The 20,470-nt window shown below is 40.1% G+C and overlaps 1 protein-coding gene across 1 annotated transcript in view; it reads right to left on the bottom strand.

Annotated features, from left to right (window-relative positions):
• Nucleotides 1-2,437: 2,437 nt before the first annotated feature.
• ANKRD55 (ankyrin repeat domain 55) overlaps nt 2,438-20,470 on the bottom strand; it is a 54,912-nt gene continuing 36,879 nt past the window's right edge. Inside the window, exons 7-11 of the mRNA XM_067315912.1 lie at nt 20,109-20,293; nt 18,217-18,384; nt 16,023-16,690; nt 10,273-10,374; nt 2,438-2,774 (exon numbers count right to left, since the gene is read on the bottom strand). Of these exons, the coding sequence (XP_067172013.1) occupies nt 2,491-2,774; nt 10,273-10,374; nt 16,023-16,690; nt 18,217-18,384; nt 20,109-20,293 (1,407 nt within the window). The 3' untranslated portion in view covers nt 2,438-2,490. The remainder of the gene's footprint in view (nt 2,775-10,272; nt 10,375-16,022; nt 16,691-18,216; nt 18,385-20,108; nt 20,294-20,470) is intronic.

Below are 20,470 nucleotides of genomic sequence, written 5' to 3'. Positions count from 1 at the left end.
GCCAACACAGACTGCTCCTTTAACCTCATCTCCAGCATGGAACCACAGCAGGCAACCAAATAAGAGCTACTATAGCTCTTACGTGATTGCCGTTAGGCACCCTGGGACTCTTCTGGTCCCTGGACAGGCAAGGTAGCACTCCTTTCTCTCAAAGTCAATAGTAGCAATGGGGGTCCCCTTCTACCCAGGAAAAAATGAACCAGCATCACATGACCTGCCTCTCTTTTGAGGCAACCCATTTGGTAATAAAAAGATCTGCTTTCTCTCCCAATCAAAAGGGCTAGTCTGGCAACAAGAATTACACGTGTTTGACCTCCCTGGGATTTGCTTGCTAGGCTATATGCTCTTCTCTTCCTTTCACACAGTACCCATTCCCAAGCTATGTGTTAAACTGTGAAGTTTAGTTCCCATCTCCCGGAGTGGTTACTTTGAGCTCTCTGTCTACAAAGACAAATCTCATTCTGGTAATGTCCACACTGACATTTAGGGTTAACCTAGAGTTTATTCCCTGCCAATTGGAGCTGTATGAGCTACCTTTTCCTTCTTCTCCTTGAAGCCTGCAAAGCCATCTGTTTTGTACCATCATTTTTTTCAGCTGCGATAATGCCTTAAGCTCTGTATTAAAACTTGAGTGTTCTACAAAATGCCTTATGAATCACTTGCCTCTCATATGAGGCGGCAGGGAGAGGTGCAAATGGGCTGGGATCAGAACAGAGAATTTGGGGGTTGCAGCTGATGGGCTTCATGGGCAGAGAGGCTAATGTCATGAGTAGGGCTCTGGAGAGCTGTGCAGATCAGGGATGACCTTGTGGAGCAGATGCCAGTCTGCTACACCATTGAAGAGACTCTGGACCTTTCGGTGAGGCTGGACTGAGCAGGACTTGTCTGGTGCAAAGACAGAAGGTGACAGAATTGTTTTTCCTTTAACAGAGCATGCTTCTGTCATGCAGTATTTTTTCTGTTCAGCTTCAAGGACCAGGTTGCCTGTCAGGCCCAAGCATATGAGCTTTTAACTCCCATAGATTTCAGTAAGAAGCTAGAATTTTACATCATTTGTAAAATTTGGGCTTTATGCCCTGATATTTGGATTAGGTGTTTAAAAATAAATAAAATATCCTATTACTTGTGTGTAAAAGTTCCCTTTTCCCTGTGTTGCTTCAAACAGCTGTTGTTGTGCTATGTTCTTTTTCTTTCTGATACTCTTTGTGACAAATACCAGCCATCCTTTTATTTGCAATCAATACTGCAAGAAAATTGGAAACTGTGGCTACTGGGACATGATTATCTTTTCTTTCATGTTAGGTTTGTCTTCTACTATGACACAGCAGAAGAAACATTTGTACAGCTAATAAAACATTTATATAGAGATAAACAGAAATACCATGTTCTTGTTGGATGAGCTTTTGATATAGAACTGATGTAGAACATGTTTACTAGCAATGGTGATATAGAAGGAATAATAAAAGGGGACTATTGTCCCCCCCATGCTGCCCACAATGTGCTTTCCCCCAAAAATATGCGCTTTGGTTGGTACTAACAACCCTTTTCATAATCAGAAACGGGGAAGTCTACTGGGTTATAGCAGCAAAATTTAGATAAAAATCCTGAAGCTAGTAGAGGTTGGCATGTTTTTCAGCCTCTGTGAAAGGACAGTCTTGCAAAATGTTTAGTCAAAGACTATAGCACTTGCCAAGGCTCTTGAGTGAACAACAGTCAGTTTAGATTTTCTTCATCAATTTGATGATCAAAGTGATGAAGAACTGGCTAATAACTCAGGCCTATGCAATCTTGTTTAATGAAAATAACAATACACCATTGCATTTTTGTATTTGAGGAATATAAATTAATAAGTGAAACAGAGACCTAAATCTGTCAGTGCAATCAACAGTTATGAACAGCCAATCCTATGGCCCTGTCTGTCCCACAAGGATTAGTATTTCATTGTATTTTTTGACTTGTAGAAGTCACAAAACTGACAAATGCACAATGTAGAAAATATTTCAAAAATAAAAAGCCAAAAAAAGCTCATTTGCTAAAACTGCCTTTTATTTAGAGTGTATCATTTTAATCTTAAACACTTATTTTCAATGGCACACAGCTTTCAGAATCAGCACCTTTGCATTTACAAACTACAGAAACCTCTGTCAATTTGTGGTGCTCTAGTTCAGACTTTTCAATCATACAGAAAATCTGACTCTCTCTTCCTGTTTTCTATCAAAGGTTTAACAAGACAGTGCTGCAGCAAGATTGCATGTTATGAGGATTCAACTCACAAAATAGATTTACAGCACATTAAATACTGATTCATTAATTTCATCATAAATTAAAACTGTAATGAAAATGCTTATGTAAATACACAGTGTAGCTTTTGTGATGTAATACCATTTTGATTTTGTTTGTTCATTTACAACTCAGTTCACAAGAGCATCGTTAGTGCAAATTAATATGATTTTACTTATAGTTGTCTTTGTAAGAAGCCAGCGTAATGAGTTAATTTTCAGTGTCTGGTTTGGTGAGGGATTTCTCAAGGTCTTCCACTGCAGGGTTAGATTTCTTCTGGCTTGGAATAGCAGGTAGGACCCGACTTGGTTTCAGAGGTTCTCCTGACAGACCAGGCAAGAAAGAATGTAGTGAATGACTCTGGGAAAATCCTCTTCTCTGGGATCTGGAGGTTTGGGCTGGTGGGAGAATAACTGCCCCAGTTCTTAAGGAATTTAAAGGCAGGGACTTAGACTTCTTAACACCCTGAGGAACTTGATTAGATGGTAGCTGAACTGGAGAAAAAAAGAAAAAGAAAGAGTGCACAGACAGTGAGAAACATGGCATTTATTTTTACATGATCATTATGATCATTTTCTTAGGACTGTTGGTTGTTTGTCTTGTGTTGTGTGTACTTAAACCTGCACTTGAAAGATATGACCAAAATATGAGTAAAAAAATTCTAAAGCTTGACAGGGCTAATATTCAGCTCAGGAAAACAATTTCAGTGTCAAGTAAGTTACTTCATGTTTGGTGATCAATGAGACCTGATCAGTTTAAAGGTTTGCTATTGATAAGCATTGTATCCATAGTTTATCTGAAGGAGATATTTGCTCTGTTCAGGAAGATTTCTGCAAAACATTTGTTCATTAGAAAATACAGACTCAAACAGAAACGCTCCATGGGAGTATATTGTTTTCTACAAAACTTCTGTGGTGGAATGCTCTATTACCCAGGGTAAATCCTGGTCAAAATCTTAGGAAGATGAAAAACCTGTCCGCGTTGCTCTAGGCACAGTGAATCATGAAGACAAAACATCTACTCTGTATATCATAGGCCACAAAAGCAGCCCAATACCCTGTAGCAGACTTAAGATCCAAATTGAAACAACATGAGCCACAGCTATGATACGTCTTGTTTGTGTCAGAAGTCTTGTAAGAAAATGAGGATTTAGATCATCCTTAACCTCCACCTCACATTCAGCAGTGTAACAGCTTTACATCTTTCCTCGTTTTTTCTCTGCCATGGAATTTATTGTGAATTGCATTAGCTCCTATTCAGTTAGTTCTACTTTACTACAACTGATTCCTTCGGAAGATCTTCACTGTTCATTAAAACTGAGTGTAAAATAGCAAAATGCCTTGTTGACTCATTTACTGGTTGGCAAGGAAATCTGTTTTCTGTTGTGATCAAGACTATCTGAGCCCTGCCATTATTTTCCAATGAATGTATTTCTTTCTTTCACAGTTTTTCAGAGTTTATTAATGATATACATTCCTGAGTTTGTGTGTTTATAATACACCCTTAACATGATTATCACAAAACCATTTTTATTCTCTCTCCTCCAAGTTATTTTCACCCAGATTCAATTTTATTCATGAATTTATGTTTGATTTCTTTGCAGTCTATATTTCACTAACATACTATGTGATCTTACCATCCAGTTTTTCACCTTTTCTAAATGGTTTATATCCATTACCTTTGGTCTTTTAGTCATGATACTGTTCTGTCCTGTATCTGTCATTCCTATACTGCCTTCCTTAGCATCTTGCATTTTAAGTTCCAGTTTCTCCATTTTTTCACAAGCTCTTTGCCTTGCTGTGCAAAGAGTACAGTTTTTCCAGTCTAACTGTATCAGAGTTCCCAAGTAGAGTAAGTGCTGTTTTGGCTACAGAATCTTCCTTGCCATTTTTCATATTCATTTTTCCTTGGTTGCATTCTCATTCCATCCATCTTTTCTGTTTCATTTCATCTGTCATGATGAATATATGAGAGTCTGTTAAGGTTTGCCTCTGAGAAGATGTTCTAGTTTTAGGTTCATCCTACTAGTTATGGCAGACTCCAGAAGGTTATTTGGATTCTTTGGCTAATTTGGTGGCTCCATCATTTATGACTACCCACAAGTGCTTCCTAGTGGTTCAATATCACAGTCCATTCTCTGAGCCACCTGCTTGTCCTCAGATTCCTATCATACTTGTGTCCCGATTATTTACATGCAGGAAGAATCCTGCTGTAAAAAACTCTGCTCGAAAGGCGTCTTTCTCTTCCTGGCATTATCATTTCATTTCCTGGCCAGCTCTAATGAAAACTTGAGTCTTCATGTTTCCATTTTTTTCTGACAACTTCTTTGTTTATTCCCTCTGCACAATCTCTGACAGAAATTTTCCTGGTGTAGGTTCGGGAAAATTCCACAGAAATGAGGAACGGACAAGACTATTCTCTCTGAAGTCTATGAAAGTCTTGTGTAATTCCAGAGAAACATGTGAAGTTAATCTAGATTTAAACTGACTTAACAGAGGATAAACTAATAAATGAATTCATTTTTATTAGAAATAACAGACCACATAATCAACTGGTATGAACTCAGTAACTACTACAGCCAATGCACCTGTGATAAGCTGGACCTTACAAGTCCATTTTAATCTTAAATACCCCCCCCCCCAAAAAAAAAAACAACAACACCCAAGCTAAACCTTCAACACACTTGAGGAACTCATAGATAGAATAGTGGATTGAGAGTCTTGAGTGCTGTGGATTAAAAAGACAAGAAAAAAGGAACTGGGGAATTTCAGATCAGTTAACCTAACCTTCACACCTATAAAACCTGCCTGCACTTAGTGTTTCTCGGAAGTGGACCTCTGAACCTATGAAGTCTGCCTTCTTACTGCTCATTAAGCAATGTTGAAAAGAATGACTGGGACACTGGCTCAGTGGATGCAGGGGAAGTGAGAAATTACATAATTTTAACAAGGAAGGAGTGTTAACTGTTTCACAAATTTTCATAAACAAAATAAGGTAGATCCATTACGGTAACATGGACACACAGCTAATGGGAGAAATGCACTCAAAGTGTAGTTATTTCAAAAGAGATCTTGTGGAAGATTCAATGCATTCATTAATGATGTAGGTGAAAGGTGCACTTATAAAAATCTGCAGATGGCAGTAAGCTGGGAAGAGTTGCAAGGACCCTGAAGGACAACTTTAAAATGCAAAATAATCTTGATAAAGTGGAGAAATGATAAGAAATTTATATAACAAAACTCAACAAAGACAAATGCAAAGCACTACACTTAGGAAAACCAAGAAAAATCACAAACCACCAAAAATCCAAATGCAAAATGGGGAATAACCAGCTAGGGGAGTAACAGTCTGCAGGTAACTGGGGACACAGACTGCGTCCGAGTCAGAAATGTAGTGCAGAAGTTCAAGCAGAAACCCTACAGCTTCCCTGCCTTGGCAAAGTAATCACACCGGTCTTGTCATGCAAGCCCCACTGTGCCTGTAGATTTACCTAGTATATAGTTAAGAAGTCAGAATTTTTCCGTGTTGAAGACAAATGTCTTCAGTGGGCACGGGAAGAGCTCTGCATCTCTACATTTTTTTACTAGATATATTGTGCAAGAGACTGAAGTTCTTCTTGCCACATGGTTATGTACTACATATCATATACTTGCTTTGTCATTCATTATGTATTTATTAGGAGCAGTTGCTCTCTAAGATTCACCAGGTTCTTGTTTGGGGCAAAGCAGAATCTTTATAGAGAAGATTAAAAAATTTGGAAGATTTTTTTTTTTTTCCCTTTCCAGGCTAATTTAAATACACAATTCAAGTTGTGATGGCTCTAACAGGCAGTCCTGTACTAGACCTTCCTGGCCTTTGGCAGTTCAGTATAATTCATGAGTCACATTGAAGGTTCATTCATATTCAGTAGTTCAGGAAATGGCTTAGTTCTCCTTTCCAAGAAAAAAAATACGCCATCAATACTTTACTTTAGTTTATAATGAATTTGTATGAGTCAGGAGCAAGTACAATAGCTGAACTCAGTTGTTTTTGGCACTTTATAGAATGTTTTGTGTTCTTTGAAATTTTGGCATGAAAACCAAATGCATATTGAGAGGGTCACTTGTTTCCCTCTTTGGAGCATAGGCTCATGTTCATACGTTTGAAACTTCCATCCATGTGAAAAATCTCCAGAACACCTTATGTACTGGATAAGTCCTTCATGATGGGTTTAAGTAGGGCATAAATAGTTTAGCTTAATTTCCCCCTCATGCACTGGATATCCACCACAAACTGATGCTTCTTTAAAGAAGGGAAGAACAGCGCCTGAATTCCAATACTGTCCATCTAGTCCTGCACACTGTATTTAGGACTCTCAGCTTAGGATGTTCTAGAATGATTTCAGGACTGGGACATGGATTACTTTAACATAATACATATAGTGACAGGTATTAGTATTTGTATTGCAACACAGGAGTCTGGACCCAGATCTGGGATCTGTGAGGAACAGAAGCCCGGTGGTGGTTCCCCATAAAACCAGAAGCTATATACAGCAAAAGTGTCTGTAACTATTCATGTTCAGAGGGTGGAGTCAGTCACCCAAGGAAGAGTGCTGTTTTAAGAGCTTCTAGTTCAAGGAGCCTTTTCTACTCAGCAGTGACTCAGGAGTGAGTAAACCACAGAGACAGGAGTAGTGCTGTCAGGGAGGCATTGCCCAAGCCATAGTACTATCCTGCAGAAGGGGTGGCTCTTAGGCTCTCTCCCTTTACAAACAGTGGATCATGGTGGCCCTGCAGAGAGGAGGGTACTTTGTGGAATCCTTTGCTGTGGACTTGAGAAAGAAAAAGCTTCAAATCATGATGAGTAATGGCAAATGACTGATCCCAGACAAGTATTGTTAAATGACCTGCTGAAACAGGTTTATTGTTTAATAAGTCATAACCTCACCATGGCTTCGGACCTTCTCTACCATTTTAAGAAGTGATAGCAGCAGAGCATTCTCTAGAAGTCCCATATTTGTCTGGAAAATGATTCTGGCACTATGTGAGCTGTGCATAATAGCTATAACTTAGTTGTCCAAGAGAGAGTTGTGTAATGAGATAGGAAGGGGGTCGGGGTGGGGATGGGGCAGCAGCATGCAAAGTAACAGAGATGCCAGGCCATGCTGAGGCTACTCGGGAAGCAGGTGAGGGACTGTTTGGCCCTGGGAACATCTGAAGGGTGGGTGTCTATAAAAATGGTTTAGTCACCCAAAGTCACCCAAATGCTCTTTTCCTAGGGTACTGTTTCATTCCTATTATCATCTTTCTAACATGTATTTTTAAAGGTTTTTGCTTGGAAGTTAAAGCATCTCTTCCTTTTTTTGTTGCCCTTCCTTTTTTGGGAGAGGTTTCTTCTTTCTGTTCATTTTTAACTGGTTTCAGTTCTCCTTCTAATTTATACTTATTTTATCTTTCTAGCTCCCTGGTTGCTTTTTTAACTGGTTTTGTTGCATGTTTTTAGCAAGCATTTCACTGTAACAAAAATATAGAAAAACCCAAGAGTTTTCACTCAAACTTCTTTACATGAGCCATTTTCCTGGTAAAGGCTGTGTCCAGAACAGTAATATTTTAAGGGCTGGATGGAGGGTGAGTGAAATCTTGGCTCTGAAGTAGTTATTTGGAAAACTCCAGGATCAAATGTGTTATTTGTGTTAGCAAAGAAGAAATGCCATCTATTTTTTGCAAATAACTTTCCTTTTCTGTTTTTGGCAGCTATTGATGTTCAAGCAGTAGTGGCACCTGGATAAATGTACTGTGTTAGTTAATTCCACCTCTGGCCATGATTATTAACTGTGATAATTATATCTTACTTGTAGAACACATTTTTTGGCATGTGACTAGAACTAAAACCCTGCTGTTTGTATGAATTACTACAAGAACACCAGTGATTATGAAATCCTTTTTTTTTAGGATTATGCTTACAACTATGCTTTAACTAGAACATTTGTAGCAAGCTTAAAAATAGAAAGAATATCTGGAGCTGGGGCTTTGAAAGCAGTTAGATGATTTTGCTTTCCCTGAGCAGGCAGAGAATACTACCTCAGTACTGGCATATCAGTATTGACTTTTCTCCTTGCTCTCCTATTTACTGTGTAGCAGTAGTTCAGGATTCCTTATTTCCTCTATGCAACCTTGTGTTCCCTTTAAAGCTGTGTAAGGAAAGCAGCTACCTCTGATGTTTAGCTTTTAGTAATGTTGCCATAGCTGCAGAATTGCTTCTGAAACTCAGGTCATACTGAGCAATACATCTTATATTTAGCTCTGAAATGTGAATGCTGTAGGACCTGGCTGATCTGCAGGATAGCAAATAGTAAACTGAAAATCCTCATTCAAAATATATTGGGGCATCTGCATTTAGTGGAGCACAGGAACGTGAGGGCAGGACACTGTGCTGGGAGTAGGACTAGTGCTTGTATGTCAAGCACATCCCTGTCACTGGCTGAGTGGAACTTGGGACACTCACTAAGTCTTTTTTTGACATTCTGCCTTTGCTGTGGGAGTGTGCATCTGACGGTCTTGATCTAATCCTCTTCCCTCTTGTTTTCACTAGCAGAAGGACATAAAAATCAGAGTCTCTAACAGTATTTTTCATGATATCTGTAAAAGAGGCATTCTTTATCCTTGCTTTCATCTTACATATCCAACCTTTCTCTGCTATACAGCCATTAGGGTGTTGTCATCTGTCTCCAGTGACTCTTTACATATTGTAAGTTACCATGGTACATCCTGTCCTGCCCTCTACAAAAAGCTACCTGAGTCATACAGGTCTATGCAATTGTTTTCAACAATGAAAAATCCCGTATTTGTGACAATTCCAGTCGCCTTTGCTCTGGAAAACAAATCTAGAACCAAACTCTCCTCTGTATTGAAATAGATAGCTTCTACTAGGCCAACTTTATGAAATTCATCAGAAAAAATGGTTGTGATCAGCAGCGCAAAAAGTCCAGTCGGAAGCCAGTCAGTAATGGAGTACCCTAGGGGTCGATACTGGGGCCGGTACTGTTTCACATCTTCATTAATGACCTAGATGATGGGACAGAGTGCACTCTCAGGAATTTTGCAGATGATGCAAAACAGGGAGGGGTTGTTGATACACCAGATGGTTGTGCTGCCAATTAGAGGGACCTCAGCAGGCTGGAGAAAGGGGCAAAGAGGAACCTCATGAAGTTTGTCAGAGGGAAGTGCGAAGTGCTGCACCTGGAGATGAACAACCCCATGCACCAGTAGAGGGTGGGGGCCAACCTGCTGCAGAGCAGCTCTGCAGAGAAGGACCTGGGGACTGTGGTGGACAGCAAGTTGAACATGAGCCAGCAATGTGCCCTTGTGGCAAAGAAGGCCAATAGTATGCTGGGCTGCATTAGGAAGAGCATTGCCGGCAGGTTGAGGGAGATGATTCTTCCTCTCTACTCAGCACTGGTGTGACCAGATCTGTATTGCTGTGTCCAGTTCTGGGCTCCCTGGTACAAGAGAGACATGGACCTCCTGCAGTGAGTCCAGTGAAGGGTCACAAAGATGATTAAGGGTTTGGAGTATCTGATAAATGGGGAGAGGTGGAGGGAGATGGGATTGTTTAGCCTGGAGAAGAGAAGGCTCAGGGAAGATCTTACCAATGGGTGTAAATGCCTGATGGAGGGGGAGTAAATAAGGTGGAGCCAGACTCTTCTCAGTGTTATCCAGTGAAAGGGCAAGAGGCAACTGGCACAAACGGAAATACAGGAAATCCCATTTAACATAGCAAAAAACATTTTTACTCCAAGAGTGGTCAACCACTGGAACAGGTTGCCCAGAGAGACTGTGGAGTTTCTCTGCTTTGAGCAGGGAGTTGTACTAAGTGATCTCCAGAGCTGCCTTTCAACCTCAAACATTATGTGATTCTGTGAAAAAGGAACATGACCCCCCTCAAGCCCTCAGATGCCAATGTTTTATGTAGACACACAGTATGATACTGCAACTGAGACGTGCCTGTACTTACTTTTCTGAGCACAGTGGTTGTGTATGGGAGCTGGGCTGTTCCGTTCAGGAGTAAGAACTTTTATTTTGGGTTGGTCTAAGGACATCTGTTGAAAATTTTTACCTGTGAAATAAAAAGATAATCTATTATCATACAAAAATAGTTGTAAATAATATGGTGCACAATAGCTCTCTGATTTACAGAAGAAAAAAATATTTAGTAATACTCAGAAATATGTAACAACAGGAAACCTCTGACTGACTGAAGAGATTTCTGGGGATTGTTACTTTGTTCTCTTTATATTCATTTAAAAGAATGACTAGGAATTGTTCTGCTATATAAGATTATGTTTTAATATAACCTTCATGTATATCCTTATCACTATCTACCCAGCCCCCTTCCTCTCATATCCTTTGGAATACTTTGCTATAGTACCTGGTCTTAAAAGAGGCATGGTCCAGGAGCTAGGTCTGTGTAAGTGTGTTTGGACACTGGAAGTTCATAGAAATATTCAACTAGATTGATGTGATTTCAGAATTGGAGCTTTAGTTTGTAAACTTTTCTCACGGAGTCTCTGCCTTCCTAAGTACTAGAAACACAAATGGAGTCTAACTCCTGGCTGTAGAATCAGGCTGGTTGAGGTCCACAAGCAGTGAATGTGTGCTTTAAGCAGGTTTTGCTGCAGATGAAAACATAGCAGAACTGATATAAATCATAGACTGATTCTTGTTAAGCTATGTTCATGGCAATTTCATTTTCACCAGGAAGAATAGATATTAGAAAATGAAAGGTTAGTGGGTTAACTCTGGTATTTCACTGGTTATGATTAAATTTGACTTTGGTCCTGTAGTATTAAAAAAGACAATGGATGATGATAATCTAGTGCATTTCACTACAAAAACTCCACACAAAATATTTAAAAAAAAAAGTAGAAACTCAAGCTTCAAATCACCTCTTCCCTAAAACCTTTCGCTGAGTAGATCTTATTCTTCAATGTTCGAATTCCTCAATTCTTTTTTTTTTTCGGTTGGCCCCAAATCTGAGGTGAGACTTGTAAGGTGGTGTGAGTTGCCTTGCCAAGCAGCAGCTTTCCTAGCATGGCATTGCAACACAGTTCACTGCAGAGCCAGCATATGCTCCACAGATATGTAGAGGTGAGAGGAGGAGACACATGCTGGATCTGAAAGGACATCTTAAGCAATAGGAAGAAATGGAATAATATGAGTTGGCTAGGGAGGTGGGTGAGTGGTAATCAAATATACCTTTGTGTTGCTGGGCTGTGCAAGATAAACCTATGGGAAAACAGCTGTAGAACAGTTTCCTAGAAGTACTGAATTAATTGTCAAGACTGCTATAACTATGCAACTGGCCAAACTGATTCATGCGAAAGGAGCTAAAATGGTGTTTATCAGACAAAAAAATCTGTGTAATAGTGCAGTCTTCAACTCAGCATGGAACAAGATTCTGGTCCAAAGCCTATGGTAGTTGGTGAACATTGGATCAATCTATTGGCTCCTGCAGATAAAGCTGATGAGTTGTGGTCGAAAGCATGAAGGCTGCTTTTAGAAGTCAGAGATTTTCTCTTGTTACAGATGAGCTGAGTGTCTAATAGAAACAGACTTTGGTCTCCTTTTAACTTTTGTTTAGTCTTTAATGCCTCTGCAAGGTGATTGTAAGGTGTTTGTAAAATATGGTAGATGTCTTTTATACACATTGCATCTACTGTGCACAAAGAAATGAATATATCAATTCCAAAACAGCAGAGAATCAAGCCCGCTGCTCCCATTAGTACCAATTGAGTTATATTAGTTTTATTGCAATACTTATGATGAGAACTAATGGCTTATTATGGATGCACCATTATGGCTTTGATGAAGGGAGGTATTTTCTACTAAGAGATATGTTTATTTCATAAATAGGGCTATCTGGCAGCAGAACTGAGTAGAAAGCATTGTCATGTTTGCAAGGCTTATATGAATGCCTGGAAAAGAAACCTTGTCTGAAAGTTCTGGCATCAAGTGAAAGTATTCTTCTGCTCTTCCTTCCTATCTACTCTACATAATACCATAGAAGAATTTTTCTTTCTCTAAGGCATCATCTTTGTCACCCCCAAGAGTATATTTATGATGGCATTTGTTTTTGTATGAAATGGAAAGGAAGCATTTTCTTGATTATAAAATGCAGGACTTTTCTGCATTTTATTTGCTGACATTTTTTACAGCTTGTTATTTGATTTTCCTTTGCATCTGGATATGTAAACCTCCCATTGTGGCATTTTGTGGGAAAGAGAGTAAATGTTATGATCAATGTGGCCCTGTAAATCAGCCCTTCACTTTGAGAAAGAAACAGCCACATTGATCAGCTTTGCTCCATTCTCTTTCCTGGCCAGGAAGTCTTTCCTTTTTGGCTATACCATACTGCTCATGCCAAGATAAAAGTAATAATAGACTATTTTTTTACATTACTTGTTGAAGCAATTAGAAAGTATTGGGCTGTTCTACAAACCTATAATAAAGTATTGCCTTCGACCTGGCAGGTTAGCAATCTAAAAGATGAATGGGTGATAAAGAGGGGCTCCGGTTGGTTAGCGGGTGATAAGAGCGGCTTGCCATTCCACACAGGTCTCCTTTTACTCATGTCACTTAGAATTTCTCCATTTACACCCTTTTCCCTGTGGAACGTGTATGATAGTGCATTGTACAAAAAGAGATGATTGCAAAGTTCATAAAAGCAAAATGCTTCAGACCGTGGATGCCAGCTCAGCACTGTGGCTGGCAAGGATTCCTCCTGCAATATTGGCAGCAGTTTTTGGTACAGTTGGCCCTTGTTCTCCCCAGCAGAGGGCAAAACAAAGTAGTTATTCTGAAATACACCAGCGACATGACAGTAGAAGGGTCGCTGCTACCCACAGCAATCCCTCCCCTTTGAATCAGTGTCAGGTCTCAGCTAGTAAAGTGACTCATCTTTCATTTCCAGGAGCACAGAAAGCAGAACAAAAAAACCCTCTAAAAATCCCCGTCTTTATGCCAGCTGTCTTAGTAGCAGTAAGCACAAAAAATAGCTCTGACTTTAATAAAAGACATGGTCATATTAGACAATTAAAACTCTGTGTCAGCTGAGAAAATAACTTGTAAATTGACTTCCCCTAGATTACTGATACCCACAATCCTGTCCTGGATATTCAGTGATTAGAAAATTACATTTAGCCACCACAGTCATGACTTGAGAAATAGAGTATTAACACTTCAGTGTGCATCAAAGACCAGATTTTGGTTTTTTTCCCCTCAGGTAGGCCTCCTGCAGAAAAAGAGCAAGAAGGAAAAGTCATTCTGAAAGAGATCTGCCTGCCCAGTGCTGCTGGCTGGGACAGAGCCAGGCTTCCTTTGCTTCTGATCCCTCTAAGTCCTGCAGGCACAGCAATTCCATGTCCTGGAGACCCAGCAGCCCTTGAAATTCACACACTAATGCAGTTTTAATCCACAGCAAGGCAGGTAGCTTTAATTACAGGGGCAGACAGATTTAAACCACACACAGAGGCGTGAAGAGGCATAAGCAGCTCTTTTTATCGTGAAAATTGTAAGACAATATCTGGGTTGTGCAATGTATTCCTGTCAGACACTCTCTGCCTGTTTACATACTTTTATTTTACTCACTTCACTGGAAGCCCTTTATGTCAGCTACGGGAAGCTTTTTGTTTTTGGAAAGTTTTGTTAGAGGGAGGTGGTACACAGAGAGCTGAGCTTTCAGCGGACTCAAACTTTTTTCCCTCTGAAGTAGATAATAAATTGTCAGAGATAAAAGGACTTATTCTTCCTTTGTACAAAGACAGCTCCCATTGTGACAATTAGATTTCCCATAATTTATATGATTTTGTTCTCATCCATGCATAAAGATTTTTATACCTGTACTGAGCTTCAGTGCAGACTATGGAGCACCAAGTGGATGCACAGGACCTATCCTGATTCATTTGCTTGGATGGGGCTTTTTGTCTTAGGAGGCTCTTAGAAAGAAAACCACCTGTCCTTCCATCCAGAACAAATGAGGATTTAACCATATAGTATTCTAGATCCTTAAGAAAAATCTGTAATCTCATTTTAAATAATGCAGTAGGTCCTTCCCCATCAAATGCATTCATAGCCTAGCAGGTAATTCCACTGAGAAATGTTCTCCCATAGTCATCCTCCAGTTTGGTTCATCCAGTTTTAGTTCATTCCTCCTCCTACTGTCCACAAGAATGATCCGAAGCATCTCAGCCTCACTCAGTCCTATTATATTTTGGTGCAAAGAAGCCCTGCGGTTTTTCTCATCTTCCAAATGTGAGCCTCGCCTCACAGAATTCAGTGCAGAAACATTTGGGCTGGAGCAATCCTCGGTAGCCATCTGCAATTTGGGGTTCATGTGGCTGGGTGAATGGCTGAAGAGAGCACAGTAAAAAAGTAGTGACACCTATAAACCAGGTCTATCAAGCTTTGAGGAACTTGGCCTGATATTCAGGAAGTGGAACTTTTTGAAGAGCTCTTTTTTTACCCTGAAAAATTGTTTTCAGTCTTTATTTGCACAATGTAAAATCACCTGTCATTCTGAAATTGCCTTCTCTACTCTCATTTTTAGAGATGTGAACAAAGATCTGCTATTTGGTAGGTCTCATTACTTAGAGGACAGTACAGTTAGCACTAGCATGCAGAGCTCAGATAGTGATCTGACCTAACAGATGGTTACTGTTGGAAAGGGTTTCTTATTCACTCTTCTTTCCACTGGAGGATAATGGCTAATCTGTTGGGGTGAGAGTAGATTAACTTATTGCATAATGTTTACCCTTAGTAATGGTGTACTGGTGGCTTGGGGGATTGCTTTTGCTTGCTTCATTTTCATTTGGATATTAGAGTGGTTTGAAGGCATGCTAGCATGTGTTTAATTTTCAGCATGTGACTAATCCCAGTGGAGATGAAGTTGGAGACACTGGTATGTTGAAGTAAATTTCTGCATACAGACCAGCCAGCCAGATTCATTTAGACATGGATGAGAGTAAAACACAGTACTAGATCCCAAATCCGGCCAAATCCTGGCGCAAAGTTTGCTTCAGAATTCTGATGCTCAGCTTCATTATTGTTCCAATGCAGTTTCCAAATCACAACATAAAAGTATTTACTCTGTAAATTTAGCAACCTGAATTCAGCCTTGGAGAAAATACAGCACATTAAACCAAAGAGCTTCCCACTTGGGAGAGGGAAGGGGGTTACACTACAGCCTGGAGTCAGAACATGTCTATAAGAGGAAAGGGGCATGGTGTGGAGCCATCTAGCACAGCACATGTGGACTTACTTGTTTGGATCCAGAAACCATTCTGAGCGTAGCTACAGGTTTAAGTGCAGTACTATTCCCTTGCACATCTAGTTCCAGTATTAAATGCAGACACAAGGCAGCAGGCATGGCAGTAGGCATTCACTTCTACTTCACAAAGCATGGATGTGATCTGGAGGTACTTACCTTCCTCAGGTATGGAAATGTTTTTTAACTACCTGCATTTTTGCTGCTAGGCATGATCAGATCTGCTCAAGTCTCCTATTTCCCACACCTAAGCTCCTTGCTTCAGCTGTCAGCCGATGTCCTGTTATACATTATGTGAGATTCATACTACATACGGGGAGAAGATACTGAAAAGGATATTTAAAAAATAGAAATATCATGGCTCAGACTTACCTTTTTCCTTACCCAGCTTGCAACATCAGAAGAGATTATAAGATATGGGAGACTGAGAAGAAAGAAATTACCTGATGGAGAACTGGGAAGTGAGGGAAGGCGAGGAGGGCATAAAAACAAATGGTGGGATCTGTCAGAGCTTAAGGCATTTATCAGTTTGTCTGAAGGAGTTCTAGTACAGACTTTGTAGGAGAGCATTTGGTTAGAATTTGTGCTCCAGGGGTCATTCAACAAAGTTTGGCAGCTGCTTCGGTGGTCTAGCAAATTGTGTTCGCTCCTGCTCTTTTGAGACCTGTGTGCAAAATGGTGGGTGCTGGTGCTGGTGGAGGAGAAACTTGAAGCTGTGCTCTGGGAAGCAGTTAGGAAAGAATTGCCCATAGTGATTGGGGGGAGACTCTGTGTTCTAATGGGCAGAAGTCCATTACACTCTAGTTGCTTCTTTTCAGATATGAGGTACTTTTTTGTGTCTGTGCTCCTTCTTTTAAAGTCAGCAGTGGTCATACACGCATCTGGAATGTCTTTGCAGTTTGTGTCCATAATGCAATCAAAAGTGGTGATGATGTCATCTACTTCTGAGGTCTCCTCTCCAGGATATCGGTCTCTGTTTTTGTCTTTCTGATTAGTTTTCTGATCCTCTTTCTTCTTTTTGCAGGAGAAGATGTGATTCAGCATACTGAATCTTCCTTCTTTCTTTAGGAGTCTGTTGTTCTGAGGGGGAAACTGATAAACTGGCTCAGATCTATTGGAAGTACAAATCAAAATGTGATGTCATTATTTACCAAATAATGAAATAAATATTGCCTGCTTTAGCCCATGATATGGGGTATATTCTATTCTGATACATTTGCAGGGGTGATTCAAACAGGTAGAAAGTGAGAACTCTAAATTTATAATTAACAAAAATGTGAAAATGGTAACATCTGACTTCACTTTTTCTTCTTATGGGGTCCATTGCCTTTAACTCATCTTACAGTGCAGGCTCAGTGCAGCTATCAGGAAAAAAAAAAAAAAAAAGTCTTTTCTGGCTTCAGCATCTTCCAGCTGCAGAATCATTATTTCTAATGGTGAGGCAGGAGCCAATAATAACAAGAAGAGCACACTGGGATCTTTAAAACCAAGTGGTCTTTGTATTGTGTCATATTTGGAAAATGGTATTTCCAGCAACGCAGGCATTGCTAATACTGTGACAGAGGCACTGTTCAGCTCAGAAAAGATCTTGCCTTCTCCTTTTCCTTGGCTTTTCCTTTTCCTCTCTTCTCCTCTCCTCTCCTCTCCTCTGCTCTCCTCTTGTCTTTTTTTTCTTCTACAGTACCCTAAAGATTTCTCTTGGAGGTCACTAATCCATGTGCTGAACAGGTCTGGCAGAATTTCAGAAGACTGATCAAGATAATTACCTAAAGCCGTGTTGCTGCAGCAGGTTTTAGATGAAATCTTTGATTAATAATCAACATCTCAGACCTATTCAGACAGACAAAGTGCAGCAGCAGGAGGAAGAGGAGGAAAGGTAATGTTGGCCATGTCTCATCATTTGTAACACAGGAAATAATACTGACTGCTGACTGGAAAGGAGGGGGAAGCACAAGGAAATGTGATAATAAAGTCTTTGTAAGTGCATGCTCATTTACCAAAACTGGAGAATGGAAATGAATTAAGTGGGGGCTGCTGAGAATTCAGAAATACAAAGAGAGAAGAAAGTATTAAGCAGTGGTAAAAAATTATATTTTTTAACAGAAAAGACTTGAAAAAAGAGGTGGTAGTCAAGGTAGAGAACTAAAGATGAGCAGGAAAATACCCCCAAATCTTTACCCTGAGGATCACAGCATGAGAACTCTAGGTCTGATCATTTATTTTATTAGCTAGCTGGCAAAACTTCTCTTGTCTTTGCTCAAACCCTCTGTGTGATCACATGAACCACAGCTAGAGTACAGGGACTTCAAAAAAGTGGAGAGCGTATATCTGAGGTCTGAAATTGTCCTCTAAGATAGATTTTGTGCACAAAAGTGACAGAGCAGCAGCTATAACCACATCTTCTTGGTTCAGAACCCTTCACTGACTGGCAGATTAGCTCTGTAACCGCAGTGATGAGTCTTTCAGTAGATGATTAATTCTAACATGGCTATTTTAGTAGAAACTTTGATCTGAGCATTGCATAAGAATTGAGGAGCCATCACTCAGGGCTCAAACCCTTCAGTAGCATGTAAAAAGCAGTACCTTTCTTTTCAAGTCAGTGCCAACGTGTGAGCAAGATGTGAACTTTTGATTTACCTGTTCTCTTGAGACAGCAGCTTGATGCATGCTGTGTGCCCACAGTACATTGCATATGTCAGAGGAGTGTTTTCATTGATGTCCCGAGGGCTGCTGTCTATTCCCAGCTCTAGCAGTGTCTGCACACAGTCAGCTTTCCCTGCTGCTGCAGCCCAATGCAAAGGTGTCCTAGGGAAAAGGTGGAATGTCATTAACATAGATTAATAATTTTACTATTGGAAATATTAGTGACACCATACAGTGTGCTCCTATGCTACTTATCCAGCATTCGCAACATCCATTTTAAGGAATTCTGCAGCCACTTGTTCCACACTTAGGTAGCTCCCAGTAGTTTCCACTATTGGGAACCACTGGGGAGTAAGACCAGAGAGTGACATCTATCTGTGTGCATCTATTTAGCTGTAGTAAAGACAGGTGTGGGGCTGAAGACTGCCTACATGTGCTCTGTAATAGCATCTCTTCCGCTGCGGGAGTTGCAGGATGGGAGGTGTGCCTGATGTTTTCAGAGCAGAACTTGAAAAAAAACTTTTTAGTTTCCACTGCATAAGAACAAGTCCTGCTCATGCTTACACCAAACCCAGTTAGCAACTGTTGTCTCAGGGCTCTCCATGAAGGTAATAGAAGAAGAAGCCTCTCCCCTCCACCCCCATAAATGAGGAGTGGACACATCTACTAGGCTGTCATTGCTCCTTTGCCAGTTTCCATGTTCCTTGATGGGCACAGTCTTTGGAAACTATGTCCAGCTTCAAAACTGTAATACTTTGCTCTTAAATCACTGCTTATAATTTTTTTTTCAACATGAAAAATCTGTAAAGCACAGAAAACACCATAAGAAAAACTACAAGAGTAAAGAATAAAGTTGACTTCTCTCTGCCTGTTCCTTGTAATCTCAGTGATTTCAGATAGCTGCAGTTGGAAACATAACTGAATGAAAATCTACAGTGTATTTGTAGTGAACAGCTTATCTTTTTCCTTCCTCAAGTACAATACCCTCTATGGAAATATCTGAGAATACGTAATAGAAGGTCAGGTCTTCTTTACTGAATTCTAAAGTGTAGTTGAACTTCTCCCTTCCTCTTTCTTTCCATAAAAACAGAGCCTTCTCTACTACTTTTTACTGATGTTTAGACTTCTCCAGAACCCTGTTGATTTTATTTCTGTTCCATTTCATTGGACTTTTCTATAAAGAATGCTATTATTTTAATTACCTGAAGATCCAAGCCAAGGAAACCTTGGCTTTTGCTCCACTGAGCAGGATACACAACACAGAATTTTGATGAAAACATCAGAGCTGCAACAGTCAGTTCATTCTACTTCCATTAAATAAACTTAGGAGCAAAATTCCAAGGGAGACAGGTATGGGATGTAAAAGAGGAAAGACGACTCTTCTGCACTTATGATGCAGGGATTTCATCCTGGAAGGCATCAAGTGCCCTGTGAGAATGGAAGATGAAGGTTCTCCAGGCCTTTAGAAATACCGTGTTAACATCTTAAATACAACAAGGGAATTTTACCATTTGTTGAATGCAAATGGCGGCAGGACCCCAGCCTCAAGTTGCAGGATCCTGTTCTATTGTTTTGAAAAGAATGATCTTTTTTTGATAGAACGAAGTTAAGTCAAGCGGTGATGAGGTCCTTTCCCATATAATCTTATCATTTCCTACCAGGAACACAAAGTTAAATAACATTCTTACTAGTCAGTTATTATACTAGACATGATACAAGTGAGATGGGCTGCTTTGCAGGGTTGCTGAGCAAGCACAGTCCTCTGTGAGTGCAGTTCATTAGCTAGGTCACAGCTTATGTAACAGGAAACACGATTATAGAATAAACAGACCTAGTCTCAGGTTAATAGAAAGGAAGCAGCAATTGCAGTGAGTTTCCATGGTTACCTGTCATCCACATCAAGGGCCTGCAGGTTGCACTCCGGGACTTTAGCCAGCTCACTGATAATATCACTGTAACCTGCAGCAGCAGCAATGTGCATACATGTTTTGCCATTCTCATCATCATAGTTTATTATCGATGGGCCCAGGTAGTGGTCCAGAATGATGGAGCACAGAATCCTGTTGCCACTCTGAGAAGAAGTTCATAGAAGAGCATTTTACAATGGAGCTCACATCAAACTGCATTCTGTCTGCTAGAAAAGACTAAACACAATAATGGTATTTTGTTCTGTCTATACCAGACTCCCCAGGAATGAAAGCCAAAGGCTTCCTGTCTCCTGCTGGGAATGGGGCCTGCTTTATGATTT

This window comes from Apteryx mantelli, chromosome Z (genome assembly GCF_036417845.1).
Source record: "Apteryx mantelli isolate bAptMan1 chromosome Z, bAptMan1.hap1, whole genome shotgun sequence".
Classification (NCBI taxonomy): Eukaryota; Metazoa; Chordata; class Aves; order Apterygiformes; family Apterygidae; genus Apteryx; species Apteryx mantelli.
The sequence above is the reverse complement of the archived record's forward strand: the minus strand, read 5'-3'. Positions and strand labels throughout refer to the sequence as shown.